General features: G+C 45.9%; 1 protein-coding gene across 1 annotated transcript in view; it reads right to left on the reverse strand.

Moving 5' to 3' along the window:
* Positions 1-12,169, reverse strand: part of LOC146855500 (uncharacterized) — a 49,749-nt gene extending 37,580 nt beyond the window's left edge. Inside the window, exons 1-2 of the mRNA XM_085651151.1 lie at positions 12,127-12,169; positions 9,224-9,291 (exon numbers count right to left, since the gene is read on the reverse strand). Coding sequence (XP_085507277.1) covers positions 9,224-9,291; positions 12,127-12,169 — 111 coding nt within the window. The remainder of the gene's footprint in view (positions 1-9,223; positions 9,292-12,126) is intronic.
* Between the last annotated feature and the right edge of the window lie 9,450 nt (positions 12,170-21,619).

Here is a 21,619-nt window from a genome sequence, read left to right on the forward strand (position 1 = left end):
CTTCTTTAGCTAAACGTTTTTGGTGGGCAACATCGGCAATAGCTTTCTTATCAGGGATACAGAATGATACACATAATGAGCAGAGCAAGGGACCACATTGAACGCAGATACAGCACGAAAACAGAACCGCCACAATAATGCAGAGACCAGTTAGAACCTTCCATCCCCAGGCGGTAATTAACGCCCAAAACCATCCAGAAAAGGACCAAATGCCGTTTTCTGTATGGATCTCAGCTGCAATTTTATGCAGTTTATTGATGGCATTATAAACTGATGGCGTATGATCAGGGATAAACACACAACAGCTACTTCCAATAATTTTACATGCTCCTCCTCTGTCAGCTAGCATAACGTCTAATACCATACGATTCTGTAATGCAACAATTCTAATAATTTGCAATTCCTCCGTAAGATTCCCAAGAGCAGCAGCAGTCTGATTTGTCACAGCTTCTACCACTCTTGTTAATCTTCGGATCTTCCTACTGTTCAGGGCAGCTCCAACAAAAAAAAAACAGTCCTAAGTTAAAATCAATATACTGCTGCAGACTGGTGTCAGTCTGATCTACATCGTCAATTGATAAAGTACGTTTATACCTATTTACAGTCACATTATTCAATAATTTCAGATCCTTATGATAAGATGCGGGAGCTAGGAATACAGGAGGTAATAGAAATGATACATAGCATACCCCAGACCACCCTGCCGGCAGACGGTAATAACCTTTATTTCCACACACAAAGTACGTATTATGGGAGGCTAAGAAGGTACTATTGTTCAACCCATCAATATTCAGAACAGTAATGCAATCACTAACACCAACAGGGATGAAACCCACACTCTGGACACACAGGTCCGCCTGAGCTTGTGCTACTTGAATCACAAATGTGTCCTTTCCCACAGTGTCTCTTGTGTTCGTGAAGATGTAGGGAATGGATTCATTGTCTGGTCGGTACTCTTCCCACTCCCAAATTGTCCCATTCGCTTGTGGATACCCATTTTTGTCTTGATGACATTCTTTATTGAGTCTGAAGAGCAATCGTCCCACTGTCGGTTTCCGAGTGGCAAAAAGCAAAGTATACCATGCTCTACAAGAGCCATTATGAGAGAAAGGAAGTGGTATAAATGGCGTTCCTCCTTTCTTCTGATGAGCTGGCATCATCCCACATATCCAACAGTTCGTAGCATTCGTAGCAACGTGGGTATGATGCAGCATCTGGATGAAAGTGTTATTCAAGTAAGATTGTCGATGCTTCAACTCTTGATACGGTAATGTATAAAAGTAGTGCTCCTCAGGCACCGGAGTTGTCAACACAAGAATCTTCCGAGCGGGAGTTACATCCTCCACGAACCATGTGGTTATCCCAACAATGGCTACTGTCAACATGAACCCTAATGCACAAAGGATTTTCTTTTTCTCCATATCAAAGCAAAAATAAAACCCAATATCTTCCTGAAACTAAAAGTCTGTCAGAACTCTTCCCCTTGGGCAGCGGTCGATTTCTTCACCAGCGGGCCAAGACGGGTGTCGCTACACTAATGCAGGGCTGATCCCCCCCCCTTGCCTCATCGGCTCTCCGTTTCACTAACCCAAGGGCCGTTCTGACAGTATGTCCCGGTACTGGAAAACTCACTTCCTTGGTCGAAGATGATATCGCCTTCCTCCAGGAGTCGCGTGGTCCGGAAAGAGCTCCTCAGTGGCGTTTGGCTCCGCAGCACGGCCTGTCTCTGCAGCCAAGATTTCTCGTTGATCGGTCAGCACGGCAGGCTCCACCAATCCGGGCGGCACCTTCCTACAGTGCAGAGAGTGGATCCAATTCTTTCTGTTGGAGACTCGCACAGCCGTCCTCGTTGCGAGGAGGACCTGCTCAGGGCCCACCCATCTCGGCTCCAAACTGTTCGTTCTGTCGAAGACTTTCACCATGACATGGTCACCAGGCCGGAGACCATGTCCTTCGCCGGTAGACCGATCAGGGAGCGCCTCCCGGACCTGTTGATGAATAGAAACCAAGTTATCCGTTAACTGTGCCAGATAATCACTCATCATCACACAAGGTACATCATGCACAGCCTTAGGTCTTGGCGGACCCCAAATATTCACTGGGCGTCCGAAAACAACCTCATATGGTGTAAGGCCAGTTCGAGAGTGCGGTACTGATCTAATTGACAATAACGCCAGTGGCAGAGCGTCTGGCCAAGTCAAAGACGTCGAAGCTTGGATTTTGGCGATCTTAAGCTTCAGTGTACCATTATACTTCTCAACTAGGCCTGCAGACTGAGGGTGGAACACGGCGTGGAACTTCTGAGTGATGCCTAGACCCTTCAAGACATACTTTATAACATCCGCTACAAAGTGAGGGCCGTTATCACTCCACAGAAGTCTACAGACGCCATATCGAGGGAAGAACTCTTTCAGCAGCAGCTTCGCAGTAGTCATTGCAGTATTGTCTTTCGTAGGGTACGCTTCAACCCATTTGCTGAAGGCGCAAACCACTACTAGAACATACTTCAGATTGTTACAGCGCTCCAGCTGGATGTAATCCATCTGCAGAACCTCAAAGGGTGCAGTGGCTGTCACAAATCCTCCTGCTGGAGTTCGAGTACCTTTTCCAGGGTTATACCTCAGGCAGATCATACAGGTCTGCACCACCCTCTTTGCTGTGCTAGCAATCTCTGGATGCTCCCAAACTTGGGTAAGCAATTTTACAATTGCGGAAGCTCCAACATGTGCTAGCCCATGTGCCATCTGAACCATAGGTTGTACAAAGGCCGTGGGTAATTTCCATCTATCCATCTGTTTATTTCTCCAGCAACCCTCGTCATCCAGTTCTCCCTCGCTAGCCCATTGTTCCCGCTCTTTGTCAGAAGCAATCCTTTGCATTTCTCGCACTTCCTCCTTCGCATCATGCCATCTCTCCACCTGTGACTTCACTACATACATGGCAGTAGTATCGGGCTGCATCGCAGTCTCCCGTGCTACTCGATCCGCTAACGCATTCCCTTCTCCAACTTTATCAACCACTTTCCTATGGGCGCTACACTTAACGATGGCAATTTTCTTTGGGTATGTCAATGCAGTTAAAAGATTGTGAACTAACTCTCCATGCATTATCTGAACTCCATGTGACGTTAAAAACCCTCTCTCCTTCCAGAGTAGGCCGAAGTCATGCGCTACTCCGAAGGCATAGCGGCTATCTGTATAAACGTTCACACATAGTCCTGTACTGAGCTCACATGCTCGTGTTAATGCTATCAGTTCCGCTGCTTGAGCTGATTTCTGTGGTATGCGTGCTGTCTCCACTATCGTTTGTAATGTGGTAATTGCATATGCTGCTGAAGTCGTACCATCTGGTAGCTTCAGACAGGATCCATCCACCCACAGTTCTCCATCTACATCTGGAAAGGGCGTATCCTGGAGATCAATACGACCCTTTGTTTGTTCCTCAGTCACGAGAATACAATCATGCGCTTTCCGCGCCTCAGGCTGGGTTTCGGGGTATGGCAACAATGTTGCCGGGTTTAACGTTACGCACCTTTTCAACGTAATATGAGGAGCCAAAAGCGTCAACTCATATCCCGTTAAACGGGCACTGGTCAAATGCTGCGTCTTTGTTTGATTAAGCAGGGCATCGACAGCATGGGGGACTAATACCAACAGCTTATGAGATAACACAATTCCCTCGCTTTTGGCGTATTGACACAGCTGTCGCCGCAACCGAGCGAAAACACCCTGGTAATGCTCGGGCGACAGGATCAAGTACAGCCGAAAAATATGCACATGGGCGCTGCTTATCGCCGTGCATCTGCACTAAAACTGACAATGCACATCCATCTTTCTCATGCACATACAACGAAAAGGGTTTTGCATAATCAGGGGTCCCTAACACTGGTGCTGAACAAAGGGCCTGTCGTAGTTGCTGAAAAGCAGTATCACACTCGTCTGACCAAGGGATTGGGATAGGCGTGTCCTTTGTCAAGAGGGCTAACAATGGCTTAGCTATGTGCGAAAACCCCAATATCCACTGTCTACAAAAAGAAACAAGGCCCAAAAATGCACGCACATCCTTCTGTGTGGACGGTCTCGGTGTATCCAAAATTACTTGGATACGATCCGGTGTGAGTGCACGTCCCTCCTTAGACAAAAGGTGACCCAAATAAGTCACCTTTGGTCTACAGAATTGCAATTTCTTCCTAGATACCTTATGATTGTGGGACGCTAAAAAGGAAAGTAAGGATAACGTACTTTTTTCACACAACTCCAGGGTGTCAGCCGCCAGCAAGATGTCATCAACATATTGAATGAGGGCGACCCCCTCGAGCAGAACAAAGGAATCCAATTGTCGTTTCAAAGCCTGACTGTAAATGCTAGGGCTTTCTGTATAGCCCTGGGGAATCCTACAGAAACGATAAGATCTATTATTCAATGTAAACCCAAAAAGATATCGGCTATCAGGGTGAATGGAAATGGAAAAGAAGGCATTCTTCAAATCAATCACTGAGAACATGGTCGCCGTAGGCGGGACCAAGGTAAGCAACGTCGTGATATCGGAAACCACTGGGTATTGAGGTATCACGATCTTGTTCACTTCTCTCAAATCAATTATAAACCGATAAACTCTGGCATCCGTATCCTTTTTCAGGATGGGAAGAATCGGACTGTTACAAATGTTGTAGGGGACTTCCTCGACTACCCCAACCGTTATCAAATCCTGCACTATCTGTATGAGAGCCTCCTCACCCTCCTGGGAAATACGGTACTGTGGGAGGCGTGGTAACACCGCCCCCTCCTGGACGCTAATGTGGACCGGTGGAATCACCATTTGTCCTACATCAGTGTCCGAAGTTGCCCACAAAGCACGAGGGAGGGTAGATAACAGCGCATCCTCTGACATTGCACACATCCGTTCAGATCGGGGGTAATTGTCATTCAATATTACCCGCACACCAGCAGGGGAGCAGCGGATAGTAGCCCTAAAATGCTTTAACATATCAAGACCCATAATATTGTCCGGTGTGTACGGGGCAAGCAGAAACGGACAGGGTGCAGAAAAAGAATCAACCTTAAACATGAGGGGCTGTGAAAGAGGGCTTCGGGAGAGTGTACCGTCAAACCCTACCGATGTGACCATTAAGCCGGATGGGGGAGCCCCCGGAACCAATTGCTTAGATAGCGCACTACGTGTCGCTCCTGTATCCACTAGGAACTGATCAGTAGAGCCCAAAACCTCAGCCGATACATAAGGGCCCTTCTGATCGACCGGCACCTCAACTGATTCTAACCCCCATCCAACGCATTCCTATGCATGCTGAGAGTCATGGTACCCCGACCGGTCAATCCCTGACGCTTGATACTGATGCTGGCGATCGAAAACATTTGATCTATCTCGGTGCTGCCCAGCAGAGTCAAAACGAGCCTGTTCGTTAGAGTTCCCTCGAAAGTTCGAGAAACCCCCTCTACCTCGCGGGCCACCGTGGGTATGCCCCTGGCGCGATGCATGCAACACCGGGCAGTCCCTAGCCCAATGACCCGATTGCTTACAATACGCACATTGGTTCCTATTCAGATCAGATCGGCCCGAGGGAGGACCATAAGTTCCTCCCCTACCTCTATTACTACCCCGTCGGGGCGGGCCATAGACTTGCGCCAACATCACCTTTGTTTTCAAATCTTTCGACTTCTTTTCCTCCTGGCCCTTTGCTTCTTGCTCCTGACGCTCATAATACTGGGCGATAGTCAGGAGGGCCGTCGGTGTAGCGGAGGACCAAGAACTTTCACTCGCTTTTAGACGGGCCGCAACTGCCGGCAGCAGATTAGCCACATATTTATCCGCAAAAAGGTGGCGTCCCGTATCGTCGGTAAGCGACTGTCCACTAAAATCATGAAACGTCTCCTCAAAGCGCGTAAAGAAGTCCGCAACTGACTCGTCAACTTTCTGTTTACATGCAGCCAACATATTCCAGTCAATCTTTTTAGGGGGGATAATTGTCTTCAACTTCGCCACAATAGCAGCAGGGAGATCTAAAATATTCTGGGGCGGTTTCTGCGCAGGCTTCCTCTCCCTATCCTCATCCTCCAGTTCAGACCATCGGGCCTTAAAAGTGGCAACATCATCTACCTTTCGCACAGATCGCCACATGTCTGGTGGTAGAATAAGCCCAAAGAACAAATCTATATCTGCTAAAGTCATAACGCAAGAATTCAAGGCCCCCTCAACTTCTTCATAGAAGGCCGCTGGATTCTTGCGGGGGTCGGGCAGCGCATTCTTCAACGCCATAACATCAGCCCTATGCCACGGAGTGTAAACCCAATTATACACAAAATATCCCTTAGCATCGGCGGAGGTAATGTCCGAGCTAGTCCCCGCTCCTTTAGGAGGAACATACAAGGGCGCCGCCTCCCGCATTGGTTTAACATGCACTATGTCATCCTTATCTGACTGGGAGGTGGATGAGTGGCCCTCTGTTGTGCACGAATCCGACTGCTTCTCCTCCCCTGCTCGCTGGCGCGCTTTCTCTTTAAAGACCAGCACCTCGTCCCGCAAGGCGAACAGCCGCCGAGCCGTATCTGGAGCCTTAGAAAAAGAGAAAACACCATTACGCAATGCTTTAGCATCCAATGACACTTCGTCGGGCTCAAAAATACCAGAACGTTTCCGGAAAGCATCAATCACTTCCTCCGCGAAATGACCCAGAAAATACAATTTATCTCTCTCCTGCCACGGCCCCCAAGTATGGAATAATTCCTCTATGGATATCTTGCCTTTAAGTGCACGGAAGGAAAGTTGCCGAAGCTCAGCCATTTGTTCGGCTGATAACATGGACCGCGTATCTACCTTACCCGGACCCGGGACAGAATCTTGCGGCCTTGGAGCAGATGCGCCGACATAAGGGGGCGGAGAACGATCTAGTAAATAAAAATCATCATCAAGATTATTAAGGACAGGATAAAGTGGCTGCCGAACAGCGTATTGACCCGAAACTTGTAGCCTACGCTCCTTCTCTTGCCTGTCCGTCTGCTCTCTGTCCTCCCGACGCTTCGCTTCCTGTGCTCGCACATGATCATTCTTCCGTTGTTCTTTATCAAACAGCGCTTTCTCACGCTTCTCTCGCTCACGCACCTCCTTCACCCACACCGTACACACTCAAACATATCCTGACGAGCACGCCGCTTACACATACACTGTTCCACATACTCAATCTTACGTATATCAAACGATCCATACAAAGGCCATCGCAACTCAGGATCTTTTTTTGTATATTTCCTCCATACTGTGCTGTACATTATGGAAGAAAGACCATGCTTCACATACATATCCCTATTAGGAGTCCCCTCTGGGGGAGCTGGAGCAGATTCCTCGAGGTTCAACCGGTTCCCAAAACAGCAACACCACTTACGGAGTGCGCTGAAAGCAGGCATGCTCAGAAATAATGCAAAATATGCAATATTATAGAAAAATGGCACTTAATCGTTGCGCCGTTCAAAGTTACACAGCTCCGGAGAAATCTCTCCACATTACCTGCCTATATGTGTTGCAACGCATATATGTTCACAAAGACAAATACAAAATATGACTAGTCATCCCAAATCAAACTCAAATAGCCAGATCAGGCTTCAAAAACTCGGAGCAAGTACCGTACACCGGTTCTTACCAATCAAGAGTCCAGATTCCAACTGCCAAGCTCCACAATCGCCCAAACGGCTTTCACGGCCAGACCGACAGAAGAGGTCTCAGTCGAGGACCGGCGCCACCCAGACGGTCAGCTCGGAAGGGAAGGAAGAAAAACCTCGGGATGCCAGGGCTAAGACGCCGCTGGCAGTGATCACGTCCCCGGCCCAATTCCTCACCTTCGTCGCGACCAGTCCTTCGAGCATCCGAGTCGCCGATGAGCCCCACGTGACGGGCGCCAATTGATGAATACAGGCCCCAGCTAGGCCCGCAGGACACAAGGGTTCGCTCTCCTGTAATGGAATCTACAAGGAAGTTGGCACGGAAACTGCAAAGTACAAAGACAGCATTTATTAACCCTTAAGGGTGGTCCTACAATCCACACAACACTCTTCAGTATTGCATAGAGTAGCACAAAGAACCTTCGTACATGGTCCCCTTTTATACACAGTAGAGGGGCTCATAAGTGGGTGGATACAACATGAGGCCGAAGAACATTACCATTTATGGTCATTTTCGATACTGAATCAATATGTGGGCGGAGCTAACGCACTCCTTGAGCCCGCGAAAACATGGTCAAGCAAGGCTAACTGATAACAGATGTGGTCAAGTCTGGGCATGTGCCAGATGGACAAAGGAGCTATTTATAGACTGTTACTAGGCAGATTACAAGAGCAACTAACACAGAGGTTGGACTCTTCTCGTGGGGAACACGTGGAAGCATGACAATACAAAATGGAGTCCAAGCTTCGGCCAACATAACAGAGAAAACACGATCTATAAAAGGGGAATTAATGTCTTTAGTAAATGCTTAATCACATCGTTGTTTCAATTTACAACAGAGGTATATCTTAGGGTGGTGGGAGAGCCAGGGGTCTGGGCGCTGGGTGTGTCCAGGTGCGGACGGGCACAGGTAGGCTTGACTTTGACGTTATTTCCCTGCACCGGCGGTGCAGCTGCATAGCAACCTCCACAAACAACGTCCACTTCTTGAGCTCTTACAAAAGACTTGCATTGCATAGTGGCAATGGGAGCAGTTCAAATCTTTCATTCAGACAATGATCCTGCGTTCGCCAATAAGGCGTTCAGGCATGAAATGTCTCCTCTGGGAGTAAAACTGCTACATTTGCATTCTTTTCTACTGGAATCGAACACAATCATAGAATTTACCAAAGGTATGATTAAACAAGCTTTAACTACGATATTGGATACAGGATTGAGCTGGCTGCATTATATTTATGGAGTCCATAGAGTAATAAATAACTTACCTAGATGGAGTATTAGGTGGGCACACCACATCTAAAATATACTCTTTGGAGTACTAATGTATGTGCCTGCATTTGATGTCCAATGAAAGGTGACAGAGTCAACCTTTCTTGACCCATTGGTGCATTTAAATTTGTTGCAGAATGCACAAGAAGTCAGAACATAATATTCTAATGTGAAGCACAGTGAATCTGTCAATGGTGAAGATAATATTCTTAAAGCTGCTGACAGGCGACTTCCCAAAGAGAGATTGTGCAGCAAAAGAACCTCGATAGTTTTGGGGAAATCTTACAGACAACCTGTTGCAGTAAAAGGCACTCAAAACAGTAACCGTGCCTCCATATCCTGGCTCAAAGTAAACTAGAAAGGTGTACATCAAACACATTAAAAAGCATTATGTGGCCGATTCTGTTCAGCAGACCATCACTGACACTAAAGTGCCTCAGGAGTAATACCGCAGATCATTTCTCTACGCTGCAAGAGCTATACCAAAAAGAGTACAGCCATGCTAAAATCCTAAGCCCCATTCAGGGCACTGTGGTGCCTGTTGTTTCTACAACTTTACACCAAGTAAAGGATGGCCCTGATTTTGTGATTTCAGCAATCTCTAGAGTTAAAACTACTACTACTGTGGCTTACCATGAACCACCAACGAACCAACATTGATTGAAATGTTACCTTTACAAGAGGTTGTGGTGTATGAGAATGACTCTGATGCAGAGTTTGAACTAAGAGACATAAACCATTCTACAAATAATCAATATTGCAGGTGGCTTACTATTTGATGTTCGATTTGTGGTAGATGCTATATTTGATAGTTACTAAAGTATTTTTTCTAATAATGTGGTTTGGGATGCCAATTACAGTTTTGCTCTTGAAACTTGGGAGCTATATTCCCACTTAAACAGTTTTATCTCCTGTGGTTTAGGAACTGCAGTCTCATTCTTCTTCTCACAGAGCATGTCGACATTATTAAGCTGTGAACATCACTGCATTTCCTTTGCTGGACAGCATTGTTTGGGAAAAGGTTCCTTGTCAGATTATGGATCCAACAGAAATGACACAAATTCTCTATGTTTTGTAAGTGTCTTTAGATGATTTTATATCTCCTGGTCGTTTTTCATATTCATTGGATGTAGCCTCTGTTAAACAGTGTTAGAATTGGGATTTCTAGTTGGCTAGGGTAAGCTCCTAAGCCAGGCAGAAACCACCACTCTAGTCAGGGCAAGGGAGTTACACACTGAAGATAACCTCTGCTCACCCCCTTGGTAGCTTGGCAGTCAGGCTTATCCCAGAGGCAATGTGTAAAGCGTTTGTCCAACACACTCACACAATAGCGACACACTAGGCACACCACAAAAGAAACTCCACACAAGGTTATATCAAAAATAGCCTTTGTATTATCCAGAAACACATTAGAACAAAATCACAAATATACACTGTGCCATCTGGCACTTAGGTGTAACTTTACAGGGGCTTATATACAGGACAGGGCCAATTGGGCCACTGTCAGAACCACCAGAACCGGTAGTAAAAGATAAAACAACCAGTAACTACTGGTCGAGGCACACTTAGCATAAACACATTATGCATCATCACAAATAGGCATAAACCACATTATGCATCATCGCATTAGGCATAAACCACATTATGCATCATCACATTAGGGATAAACTCTGAATTAGCCCCACTAACACCATGCGCACTTCGTAGGTGCACACATGACCTAATGGCATTAACAGGTTAGATATACATCCTAATTATCAGCATACCCTTGTAAGAAGCATTAGATGTAACCATCATAGCATTTCCTAGGAGAGCCTATTACCTTCTGCAGATCAGGCCCCTCATCCTCAGGTAACATTATTAATGACCCCAACACTGGTGAAGTGCACACATCATAAAGATTATTAGGGTGCACATAACATACCATCACCCTTACAATATATCTCTCTGCATGGCACCAGGACAATTACGGATACGTTGCCCCCAGTACAATGACACCTGGTGGATCAACTACTCCTTGCTTGCTCGGGTGACCAGACCCCCTCCACCCTCCTCTGGTAGGCACACTCACCCTGGGCAATCGTTACCCTGTCCCTACCATGCTACGATGTCCTACCCTCCTGGACATTGAAAAAGGGGGCAATGGAGTGAATCCGGAAAGATGCATCCCCCGGGGGCAGGGAGATTTCACTCAGTCCCCTCTGCCTGAGGAATGTCCGCGGCAGCCCCGTAGGTGTGTGGCGCAGCTGCTGGACACTCACATGGCATGTAATAATACAAGGGAGACCTACCCCCAGTCTCTAGGCTCTGCCTGTCTGGCCATGTCATTCCTCCCCAGCTGTCAATGGACCTCGCCCTGCTCTGCGCCGGTGAAGACTCATGCCTTCCCTTCCTTGGAGAGAAGGACAGCGTTGGATGCACTGAGGTCGGGCGTTTCAGGAGCGGCAGTGCTGGCCGGCTCCTCTGCGCTCAGTCTCCACCATTTGGCCACACACCGGGCTCTCCGCTGCCTATTGGGAGCCCCGCCTACAACCAGGCGTCCTCAGCCTGACTTCTGGTCTCTTTGACCGGCATAGCGTGCCTGCGGGGTTCTTCACGGGGGTCGCCTCGGTCCTGTCCTGGGGTGCCGACCCTCTGTCCTGCACTAGGAGTCCACGAGGCTCCGGTCCCTTGTCAAGATACTGGCCTTGCCCATGAGCAGGCTCCGGCAACACGCGGGGCTCTCCTTGTGGATACGGGCTCCCCGCCCACAAGCAGGCTGCACCTCCGCCTGGTTTCCCTCGTCTGGCCAGCCCCGCCCCCGGTCAGGCTCGTCCTGCCTGACTTCCCCATTTGCAGGCCCAGATACGGAGCAAAGTCTCCGTCGATCTGCAAATCCATGAGCCGCCCAAAAAAACTGGATGATGCCCCACACGCTTCTGGGGTGTAGTCACTGCAACTTGCAGCACAGAAAGGATAGGGGTGCTCCTCGCGCCGTGTCGACGGACACCTCCTCACAGAGGGAGGGGGAAACACAGCACTCAGCCTGCATCGCACTTCCAGGCACAGCCAGGGAGCAGGCAGCGCTCCTCCTCAGGAATTGGCATGGGCAGAGGACAGGGCCCAGGCAGGCCAGCACAAAGGGCCCCTAGCAGGGGGGCAGTCCTCCCAGCTCCCCAGCAGGCAGCAGGTAGTCTCTGGCAGAAGTACCTCCTGGCTTCCAGCCTTCCTCTGGCAGCACTTCAGCCTCCATCCATAATGTTAATGAGCACTATCATCACCCTTTCATGGGGTCACAGCCCCAATACTTATGCCCCCAATGTATTTGTTCTCCCCCTGGCCCAGGGCTCTGTGCCCGGTCCAAACTATTTCAGTGGGCATTCACACCTTTCTCTAAAGGTGCACCACCACCCCCTTTGTCAGTGTAGGCTCTGGCCCCAGACACACCACAGGGGGGCAGAGCCAGCATTGTGGAAGGCAGGCACAGTCCTATTCAGTCCCAGGTGCTACTCTTCCCACCACTCCAAATGCAGATCAGCTTATTCAGCCTAGCGCTGACCTCCCAGCCCCTGTCACTCCAGAGCAAGACATGCGATACACATCAGGCAGGCACAAAGACACATAGCACACAGAAATGCCCACTTCTAAAGGTGGCATTTGTAAAATAGTGATAATAAATCTGCGCACGCCATAGCGCAGCATTTATTACGACCATTCCAAACATACCAAACTTGACCACTCTAATCCTCTCAGGTCAGGAATTACCACTGAAACATTTATCAGGGAATCCCCAATGCATTCCTATGAGAGGGCAGCCTCATAGTAGTGAGACACCAAAATGGCTGTTTGTCACTATCAGGACATGCCACACAGTTAAGGCACATGTCCTACCTTGTACCTACAATGCACCCTGCCAATAGGGCTTGCTAGGCCCTAGCTTAGGGGTGACTGATATGTAGTAAAAGGAGAGTCACAGACGTGGCACCCACTTTATGTGTCACCTCACAGTGGAAGTAAACTGCACGTGCAAGCCCTGCAATGGCAGAGGCCTGAGACAGGTTTGAAAGGCTACTTTGTGGGTGGCACAATCAGCGCTGCAAACCCACCAGTAGCATTTAATTTACTGCCCATGGGTATCTGGGGCACCGCTTTACAGGGGACTGACAGGGAAATTAAATTAGCCAAACAAGTGTAGACCAATCTTAACATGTTTTACTATAGAGAGCACATGCACTTTACTAACCCTGGGCGGTGAACTCTGCTCCGCTCGTGGAGTTCGCAGAGTTTTCTGCACTCCGTGTTATGCGAAGATCACGGAGTGCGAAAAACTCTGCTTCGCGTTGTGGAGCTGAGTTTTTTCCTCGCTCGCGTTTGTCAACGTCAAGTTGGCGACTGTGAGCGAGAAAAATCAACCTCTCGGCGTGATTTTTCCTCGCTTGCAATCGTCAACATCAAGTTGGCATGCGTGGGCGTAGAAAATCAACCTCCCAGTGAGATTTCTCAATGCGGAGGGGGCAGGTTTCTCATTGCAACTGGTCGTGTATGCTCGCGACACTTCACGTTGAGAAACTGCCCGTTCGTGTTGAGAAAGGTGCAGCTCAAGTAAAAATCTACTCGAGCGGCAGAAAAGGAAAGCAGGGACCTCTTGCACTGTGCATATTGACAGTCGCAATGATTGCACAGTGCGGACAAGCATCCGGCACAGTGAAATCACCACAAATGTTATTTTTCTATCGTACTCTGCCGCTCTGGGAGCTCCGCGTAGTGCAACGGAGTTTTTTTGCACTTCGCGGAGTTCCTTGTAGTGCAACTCCACGAACCCCACCCAGGGTTACACTTTACACTGGACAGCAGTGATAAAGTGCTCAGAGTCCTAAAACCACCAACACCATGTCAGAAAAAATATCAGGAGGAAGGCAAAACTATGAGGGATGACCCTGCAAAAAGGGCCAAGTCCAACAAACAGTTAATGCTTGATCTATTTTGTATGTTACAATAGATAATGAAGATCCTTATTTGAATGATGTAAATCACAAAAAAACAGATAGGTGTTTATGAAGATCTTTACTTTGTTGGTGGTGGTCACAGTTGCTAGGTCCTTGACGTTTCAGATCTTCTTTAGCTAAATGAAGGCAGCCCTTTCTTTGCTGATTCTTGCCTAGACGTATACATCTGTTTCTCCCTGTTTGTCTATGACACTGCCCAGGTAGGTGAAGGCCTTAACCTCTTCCAGTGCATTGCCTTCAATAGTGGCAGTTGTGCTAGCTGTCTTAGCCTTCAGAATCTTGTGCTTTCCCCTGTGGATGTTGAGGCCAGTTTTTGCTGATGTGGTTGTCACATTGTCAGTCTTCTCTTGCATCTGCAGTTGGGTATAGTAGAGTAAGGCCAGGTCATCTGCAAAGTCCAGGCCATCAAGCTGCATCCAAGGTTTCCATTGGATCCCATTTCTTCTCCTTCTTATGGATTTCTTCATGATCAAGTCTATGACCAACAGGAAGAGAAAAGGCAAGAGTAAACAACGCTGGCAGACTCTGGTCCTTACCTGGAAGGCTTCTATGAGTTGTCCTCCATGGACTATCCTGCATGTCATTCCCTCGTAAGAGTTGCTGATGACTTTTATGAGTTTATCTAGCACACCGTAGTGGTGGAGAAGTTTCCAAAAGGTATCTCTTCCATGGTTTTGAATTCCTTCTCATAGTCGTTTAAGTTAACATAGAGAGAGGAGTTCCATTCCATTGACTGCTCAATGATGATGCGCAGGATTGCAATCTGGTCTTTGCAGGATCTATCTTTGCAGAAGCTGGCTTGCTGGTCTCGCAACTAAGGGTTGACTTGTTCCTTCATTCTGTGCAGGATGAGCACTTTGCCTGAGGTTGATAGAAGAATTATCCCTCTGTAGTTTGCACAGTTACTCAGGTCAACGTTCATGGGGATCTTGATGAGATATCCCTCCTTACAGTCTAGTGGTACCTTTTCCTCTTCCCAGATCCTTCCAAAAATAAGGTAAGGCATGTCTACTGATATTTCAATGTCTTTCTTCAGTGTCTCTGCAAGAATGATGTCAGGTCCTGCTACCTTCTCATTTCTCAGATGTTTGATGGCTTGCCATATTTCTTCTTCAGTTGGTCTGCAGCAGTTGATTGGCAAGTCCTTGTCAGCTGGCTGCATGTCTTGCCAGCGTTGTCTTTAACAGGTCTTTCTGACTTTCTGCATCTGCCAGAGAGTTTTCTTGTTATGTCGTAGAGTTCTTTCTAGTTTTCATGGTTTGCTGCTTTCCAGACTTCTGTAGCAAGAGCAGCAATGAATCATTCTTTGTCTGCTCATAAACTTCTTTTTGCTTCCTTGTGGGTTTTGGGGTATTTGCCTTGAGCTTTCACTATCTCTGCTGTGGTTCAACTGGTGTTGACAGCGGCTTTCTATTTCTTTCTCGCTTGGATTTGGCAGAGAGTCTTGGTGGAGATCCATTTTTTATGTTGATTTTTCTTGTGACCCAGTACCTCCTGGCTGGTTGATGTCACTGTTTCTTTGATCTTCTCCCACTGACTTTCTACTGGGTTTCTGTCATTCTCTAGTTCTTGAAGGACTTAAAACTTGCTACTAGGGGTATCTGAGCATTCACTCCGCTTTTGTGCGTCTTTGAGGAGGTTGGTGTTAAATCACTGACGTTAATTTGTAAAGCTTTAGCCTCCCACAACAATGTGATGGTTTGACGGCACATCTGCTCCTCTCATCAGTCTCAACATCCTGCAAGGACCTTCTGTACTTCTTGGCAATGCAGACATAGTCGATCTGATTCTCTGTTGAATGGTCTGGCGGCACCCACGTTCCCTTGTGTATTCTTTTGTGTGGGAAAACACTAACGCCTATCACCAGACTGTTCAGGGCACAGAGATCAATGAGCTTTTCACCATTTTCGTTCATGTTGCCAAGGTCACGGTTGCAATGGCTTTTTTGTACCTTGTGTTGTCACTTCCAATCTTGGCATTGAGATCCCCCATCAGTACGGTGATGTCTCTCTAAACACATTTCTCCAGGATAAACTGGAGTCCCTTTCTAAAACTTTTATTTTTCCTCTTCTATATTGTCATTTGTAGGTGCATAGTACTGGACAAAATTCATGTTCACCCTCTTTTTTTATGTGTGGCAGGTCGCTGTGAGGAGTCTGGGACCATGGGCTTCCTATCCAAATAGAGCTCTGTTGGCTGCTAGCATCAGTGCTACTTCCTGAGTGTGTGGGGCCTTCTCTTCCTCATGTCCAGAAAAGAGCAGCATTCCTCCTGGAGCCAGTCTTTTCTGTCTGGACTGTGTCCATCTGGCCTTGCTGCTGCCATGCAGGGCAAAGTTGTATTTGCTCAACTAAACTGCCACTTGGACTGTCTTGCCTGTCTCATATATGGTCCTCATGTTCCATGTCTCCCTAGGGATGGTCTTGGCCAAAGGCAACTGGATAGGCTTTTTGGCTTCTAGGGATTTCTAGCGTCATAGCTCTCCATGAAGGAGATTCCTCTCTCCCCAAGGCCAGGATGTGTTTTTTGGTCATTTGGTTGAAACGTCTGTAGCTAGGACTTTTTTACATGGTGGGGTAGCTAGCCCCATGCATAACCCTCCTCCCTTCGCAGATGGGCTTGGACCAGCCATTGTGGAGTTTATCTTCTCTCATGGGACTGATTATTACCTGAAACACATTTTATGCAAACATTGCTCACTGGGTTGTGATTGCAGTACAACTGGTTTTCTGATTTGGGTTGGCACATTGACTTGGCATCAGCGGTCTAGAAAATTGAATCCGTCAACTATTGAAACATCAAGAGAAGGCAACAAATGTATTGTGGTCAGTGTAGTAAAGCTAAGCTATTTTATTACCACTGGCATCAAGGAGTGATATGTGAAGAAAAAAAATCACACATCATCCCAGTTGAGCTGCAACACAAAAAATATATTGGTAAGAGAGATGAGCACCTCCCAAGAGGAATTACCATTATTACAGTGTATGTGTGCATTTAGTGCATGCTAATAGTTGGCTTTACCTGGGCCAACACTGCAATAAAGTCATCACAGTCATGACATATATTTTAAAAACAAGCATGTTTTTGTTATTTCACCAATCTTTTTAAAGACATTTTATAAGGAATATCAGGAGGGCCTTGAAGTTCCATCACGATTAAAGTTTGCTCACCTGTTTACCTTCAGATATATTTTGTCTATTAATGTTTATACTAAAACGGATTTTATTCATTGCCAGGATCTTTCTAAATCATTTTGTGACTCCTTTTCATAAATGTTTATGGTAGAAATGTTAACCATGGTCCAAAACACAGTGGCACTGCCAGCATGGGTGCCACAGGAAATACTTTGCTTTGCAGTATAGCAAATGGCAGATGCAGTCATTACAGAGGAAGAAAATGTAATAATTTGGATAGCACATTATGATTAAAAATTATATAGTTTAATTTGAATTTGCTCAAGTAATGAAACCTTTGAACTCACAAAGTCAGCATTTTTATTGTTATTTTTATTTTATTTTATTCAGCCAGTCATCCACTGACATATTGCCCTGGCAACCTCCAGGCGAAGCAAGAGGAAGACTGGCATTGGAAGGAATAGTAACTTGTAGTGTAAAGGTTTGGCTTCTGCCAGGAGAGGCCAGTCCATCAAGAATACTACCTCCCCTTGTATCCTCTGCAGTACTGTGTAGTTAGGAGACATGGGTGGAAGAGCATAAAGAAGTCTCCTTGGTTCTTAACTGAAAGTAATACCACTTCCCATGTCCACACCTCCAAAACCTGTGAGCAAACACTTGGGAGAAGTACTGAAACATGGTCTATGTGCAACAAGCAAGAAACTGAGGAAATGGAGGAATGACTTAGAATGTCCACCACCATGTTGTTCCTCTCTGGGTGGTAGGCATCAGTTAATGACTTTAAAGTTCACTCTGCCCAAGTGCAGAAAGCATGTGCTGTTGTTACCACACATGTCCTTACCTGTATTTTAATCAGGGTCTTGGTCATCAGGTTGTCTGATCATACCAGTAGTGCTGATGTTTCAGGAGGAGGATAAATGCTGCTAACACTTGAAAGATTGCTCTTAGTTACTTACCTCTCGTTGGATGACTGAGTTTGTTTGGATAGTTACTTCCTACCCTGCACTTGTAAGTGCTGTAAAATTGCAACACATCCACAATGACTGTTTTTAACACCACTGAAAGAGTTTGGAAGGCAGACACCTAACAAAACAAACCTCTACTCCAATCACTAAGTCATGGCATCCCACATATCCTTCTCAATCGAAGTCTTATTATTCTACTTTGCTTCTCCCTGATTCAGGGCTTCAATGTAATCATGCCATTTATACTATTGCCATTGTTGTCATCATTTACAGTTCTACTCTGAGCCAGCCTCTAGATTTTATCTTCCTTCACTGCAATATGACTACTGGTTGTCTATTCAGTAACTGAGCTTCTGTTGGAGGAGAGACTGTTCTGTCTGCTGTCAGAAATCTGGCCCAGTGACCTGCAAGATATCTTAAATCTGACCCTAAAGTCCCAGAATGTTTGAGTCTCCAAAATGTGCATGGAATCCAGTTGGTATAGACTGGTTGGAGTCATTTCAAAAAGGCTTGGCATTGCTAATCAGTCTATGTTCATGGTACACCAACAGCAAGGACTTACTCTCACACTCTTAAATTCTTGTTTAATGTCTGTGTTTGCATTTGACCACTGATTGGTGTTTTTGTCCAAAAACAAAGTTAAAATAGTATGTATAAAAACATTAGATAGTCGGTGCAATCATCCTTCTTCAAATCACCAATTGTCGTAATAATTTCTAAAAAGGTTGGGTCTGTAACTATCACCCGAGAGTAGGGAGAAGATGAATGTTAGTACAAATACCCGCTGAGGTCTTTAGGCGAGTGTATGATATCTATGGAAGGCCCTGGAGCCCTTTTGTGCACACAGATTCTTGCCAGACAACCTGTGGTATGATCCATTGCTGAAGTAGTGTTGCCTCCCACAGTGTTCATGTGATGCTCCACCTGTGAGTGTGGGTGAAACATACACAGGTTTGTTGACACACTTTTATTTGAAACGTTTGCTCGTCCTTTTCCATGGCCACTGGGCCCCATGCAATTTGGTATTATGGCTTTTAGCAATCTACTGAAGTTCTGCTTTGGTGCGTTATAGATAGGGTAAGTTTACTTCCTGTATCATCTCCCAGTGGGCGCGTAGCAAGAATGATGTAACTTACCAGACCACCTGAGAAATATATCCCCCAGAAGAACAGGCCAAATCAGAGATATCCTCTGTGGAAAGGTTTGTGATCCCTTTCAATAAGGTCTTTTATCTTTCCTTGTACAAGGGACTACTAAAGCATAGGCAGACAACACTGCTGCCCTGTCTCCATTTCTTGTGGCAAGACTTGGTTCCTGAATATTTTTTTTCTGGCCAGGCCGAACAATCATCTTTTTCCTGGATTGTCCAAAGATGTCAGTCATATTTTCAATGCTTTGCTGGGCTTGAAGATGCCAGGCCAGCAGATGTTTAGGAATCATGTTTCCCTTCAGCGAACACTCTGTCTGAACAGCTGTTTTTTATTAGCATCTTTGCATTGTGCATGCTCCTGCTTATTGCACCTGTATACAGCACTGCTCTATAGCCCACTACATCACTAGTGGTAAGCCCATGCCTGTGGTATGTAGAAAAACAAGGCTGGCCGATGCCATTGTGTTAGAAGTCAGGCTTGCCATCTTGTTTGTTGTTTGCTGCCTCAAAACGAGAGTCTACCAGCTGTAGCAAGTCTTGGCAGTTTGAAGGTTCAATGTTGGGTCCTCTCAGAGACTTCAGTTAGGCACATTACAGGATCACGTTTGCCACTAGAAAGAGGAATTCAACATCAGGTTGGAGACATTCAGTAGCACTGGATAAAGGCATTGTGAAAGATAGGCCTGCGAACTCGTATCCACATACATTCAGCAGCATCCCTGGAGGGTTATACTGCTCAGTTATGATATGGATTCATACATCAGACTTACTAACTTGTTAACATTGTGTTGTTTGAAATCGAGAATTTCTTAAACCGCATGCAAGATATATATGAATGAAAATGTTGCGCAAAATATCCAATTTACTGCCATAATTGAACACTTGAAACAAAATATCCAAGCCCTCGAGGTATAGATTTTTGGCTATCAATGCCTTGCATGAGGCATATAAATCAAATGGGAAGTGTGAAATTATCCCCAGGCCCATCAAGTTATTGTCCTTTTATCGTTATATTTTGAGGAGGCCAGTTTTTTCTTTTGGTTATCTTTATGTGCCCCTTTGCACCTTCCGGCTCTCTCAGCATACAAATGTTGTTTTCAGTGGTACTATGACTTGTTATAGGGATGAAAGCAACATGTTGTCTCTCCAGTACTAGCATATTTTTTTTGTATTCTTAGTTGAATGTTCAGAGTACTACTAAAACATAACAAATTATGTTGTAAAGCAAGAAATGGGTCCATGAAATTATCAGATAGTGCCTTTGCACAAAAGAGGAAAAGAAATTTGTGTACAATTTAGTCAGGGACATAGAAAACACCAAATTTCTTGGGGGGAAAAAGGACAACCTTTTGGACTTTCCAGTGACCCTATACAAATTACCCATTGTCTGAGAGCTGTACGCTCCATTAAACAAATACAATTGCATAGTTTTGAAGTGAAACATTGATAGAGGCAGGCATGTTGTCACCGTTTGCAAGTAAATTGTTATTTACATTCACAATGTATTTAGACCAAATGTGAAAAATCATGTTTTAGAATCTTACATCTTCAAGCAACAAGCAAACAAAGGTGGACGAAAAAAGGAAGAATAAATGCTCTTGGCGTTGTTCCGAAACCTCAAAATGCAATTGGACTAATATTGGAGTGTATTGGAGACAGACTGCAGGCACACAGAGCTGTAAGAGCATAGAAATGTCCACTTTCTAAAAGTGGCATATCTATAATAGTAATCTAAATCCAACCTCAACAGTAAGGAGGATTTGTCATTGCCATTCCAAAGACATAAAACATGAGTCAGCTACCCATTTCTAACCAGGAATTACAGCTTAAAAGAGTGTATTAAGGAATTCCTAATATTAATCTAAGAGACGAGTAGGCCTCTCAGTAGTGAAAAACACATGTAGGTGAGTTATGTGTAATAAAAGGGAAGTTTAAGGCTTTGAAAGGGGTTTTTAATGCCAAACCGACATGACAGTAAAACTGCCCACACAGGCACTGCAGTGGCAGGTCGGAGACATGTTTTTTTTTTTGTTTTTTTTTCGTTTTTTTTTAAAAACCTTTATTCGTGCATCTTAAAAGAACAAATACGGGCCTACAACCGTCAGGCCGGCCACGATACAGTAAAGCACTGATACCCACATTACAGCCCCCGTGCATCAACGGTCAGTATTAACAACAGGTTATACGTTACATACTGGAGATATCTTTGAAACCCGGGGAAGGAGAGGTGAAGGTTAATTTTAAGTTTTTTGATGATTTTATCAGAGAAAAAAAAAGTCAATGAAGGATAAGAGCAAAGTAGATTCGAGTCCGCAAGATAGCTTCACCACACGGGCGAGCAGCAACATCAGTAAGAACAACAATGGGAGTAAAATCTCAATCAGTGAGGCGGTGCAGAGATATATCAGGATAGTCACATAAGCAAGTACGCGCCCCTCCAGAGCCGCC

The sequence above is a fragment of the Triturus cristatus genome, chromosome 4_1 (genome assembly GCF_964204655.1).
Source record: "Triturus cristatus chromosome 4_1, aTriCri1.1, whole genome shotgun sequence".
NCBI classification, from domain to species: Eukaryota; Metazoa; Chordata; class Amphibia; order Caudata; family Salamandridae; genus Triturus; species Triturus cristatus.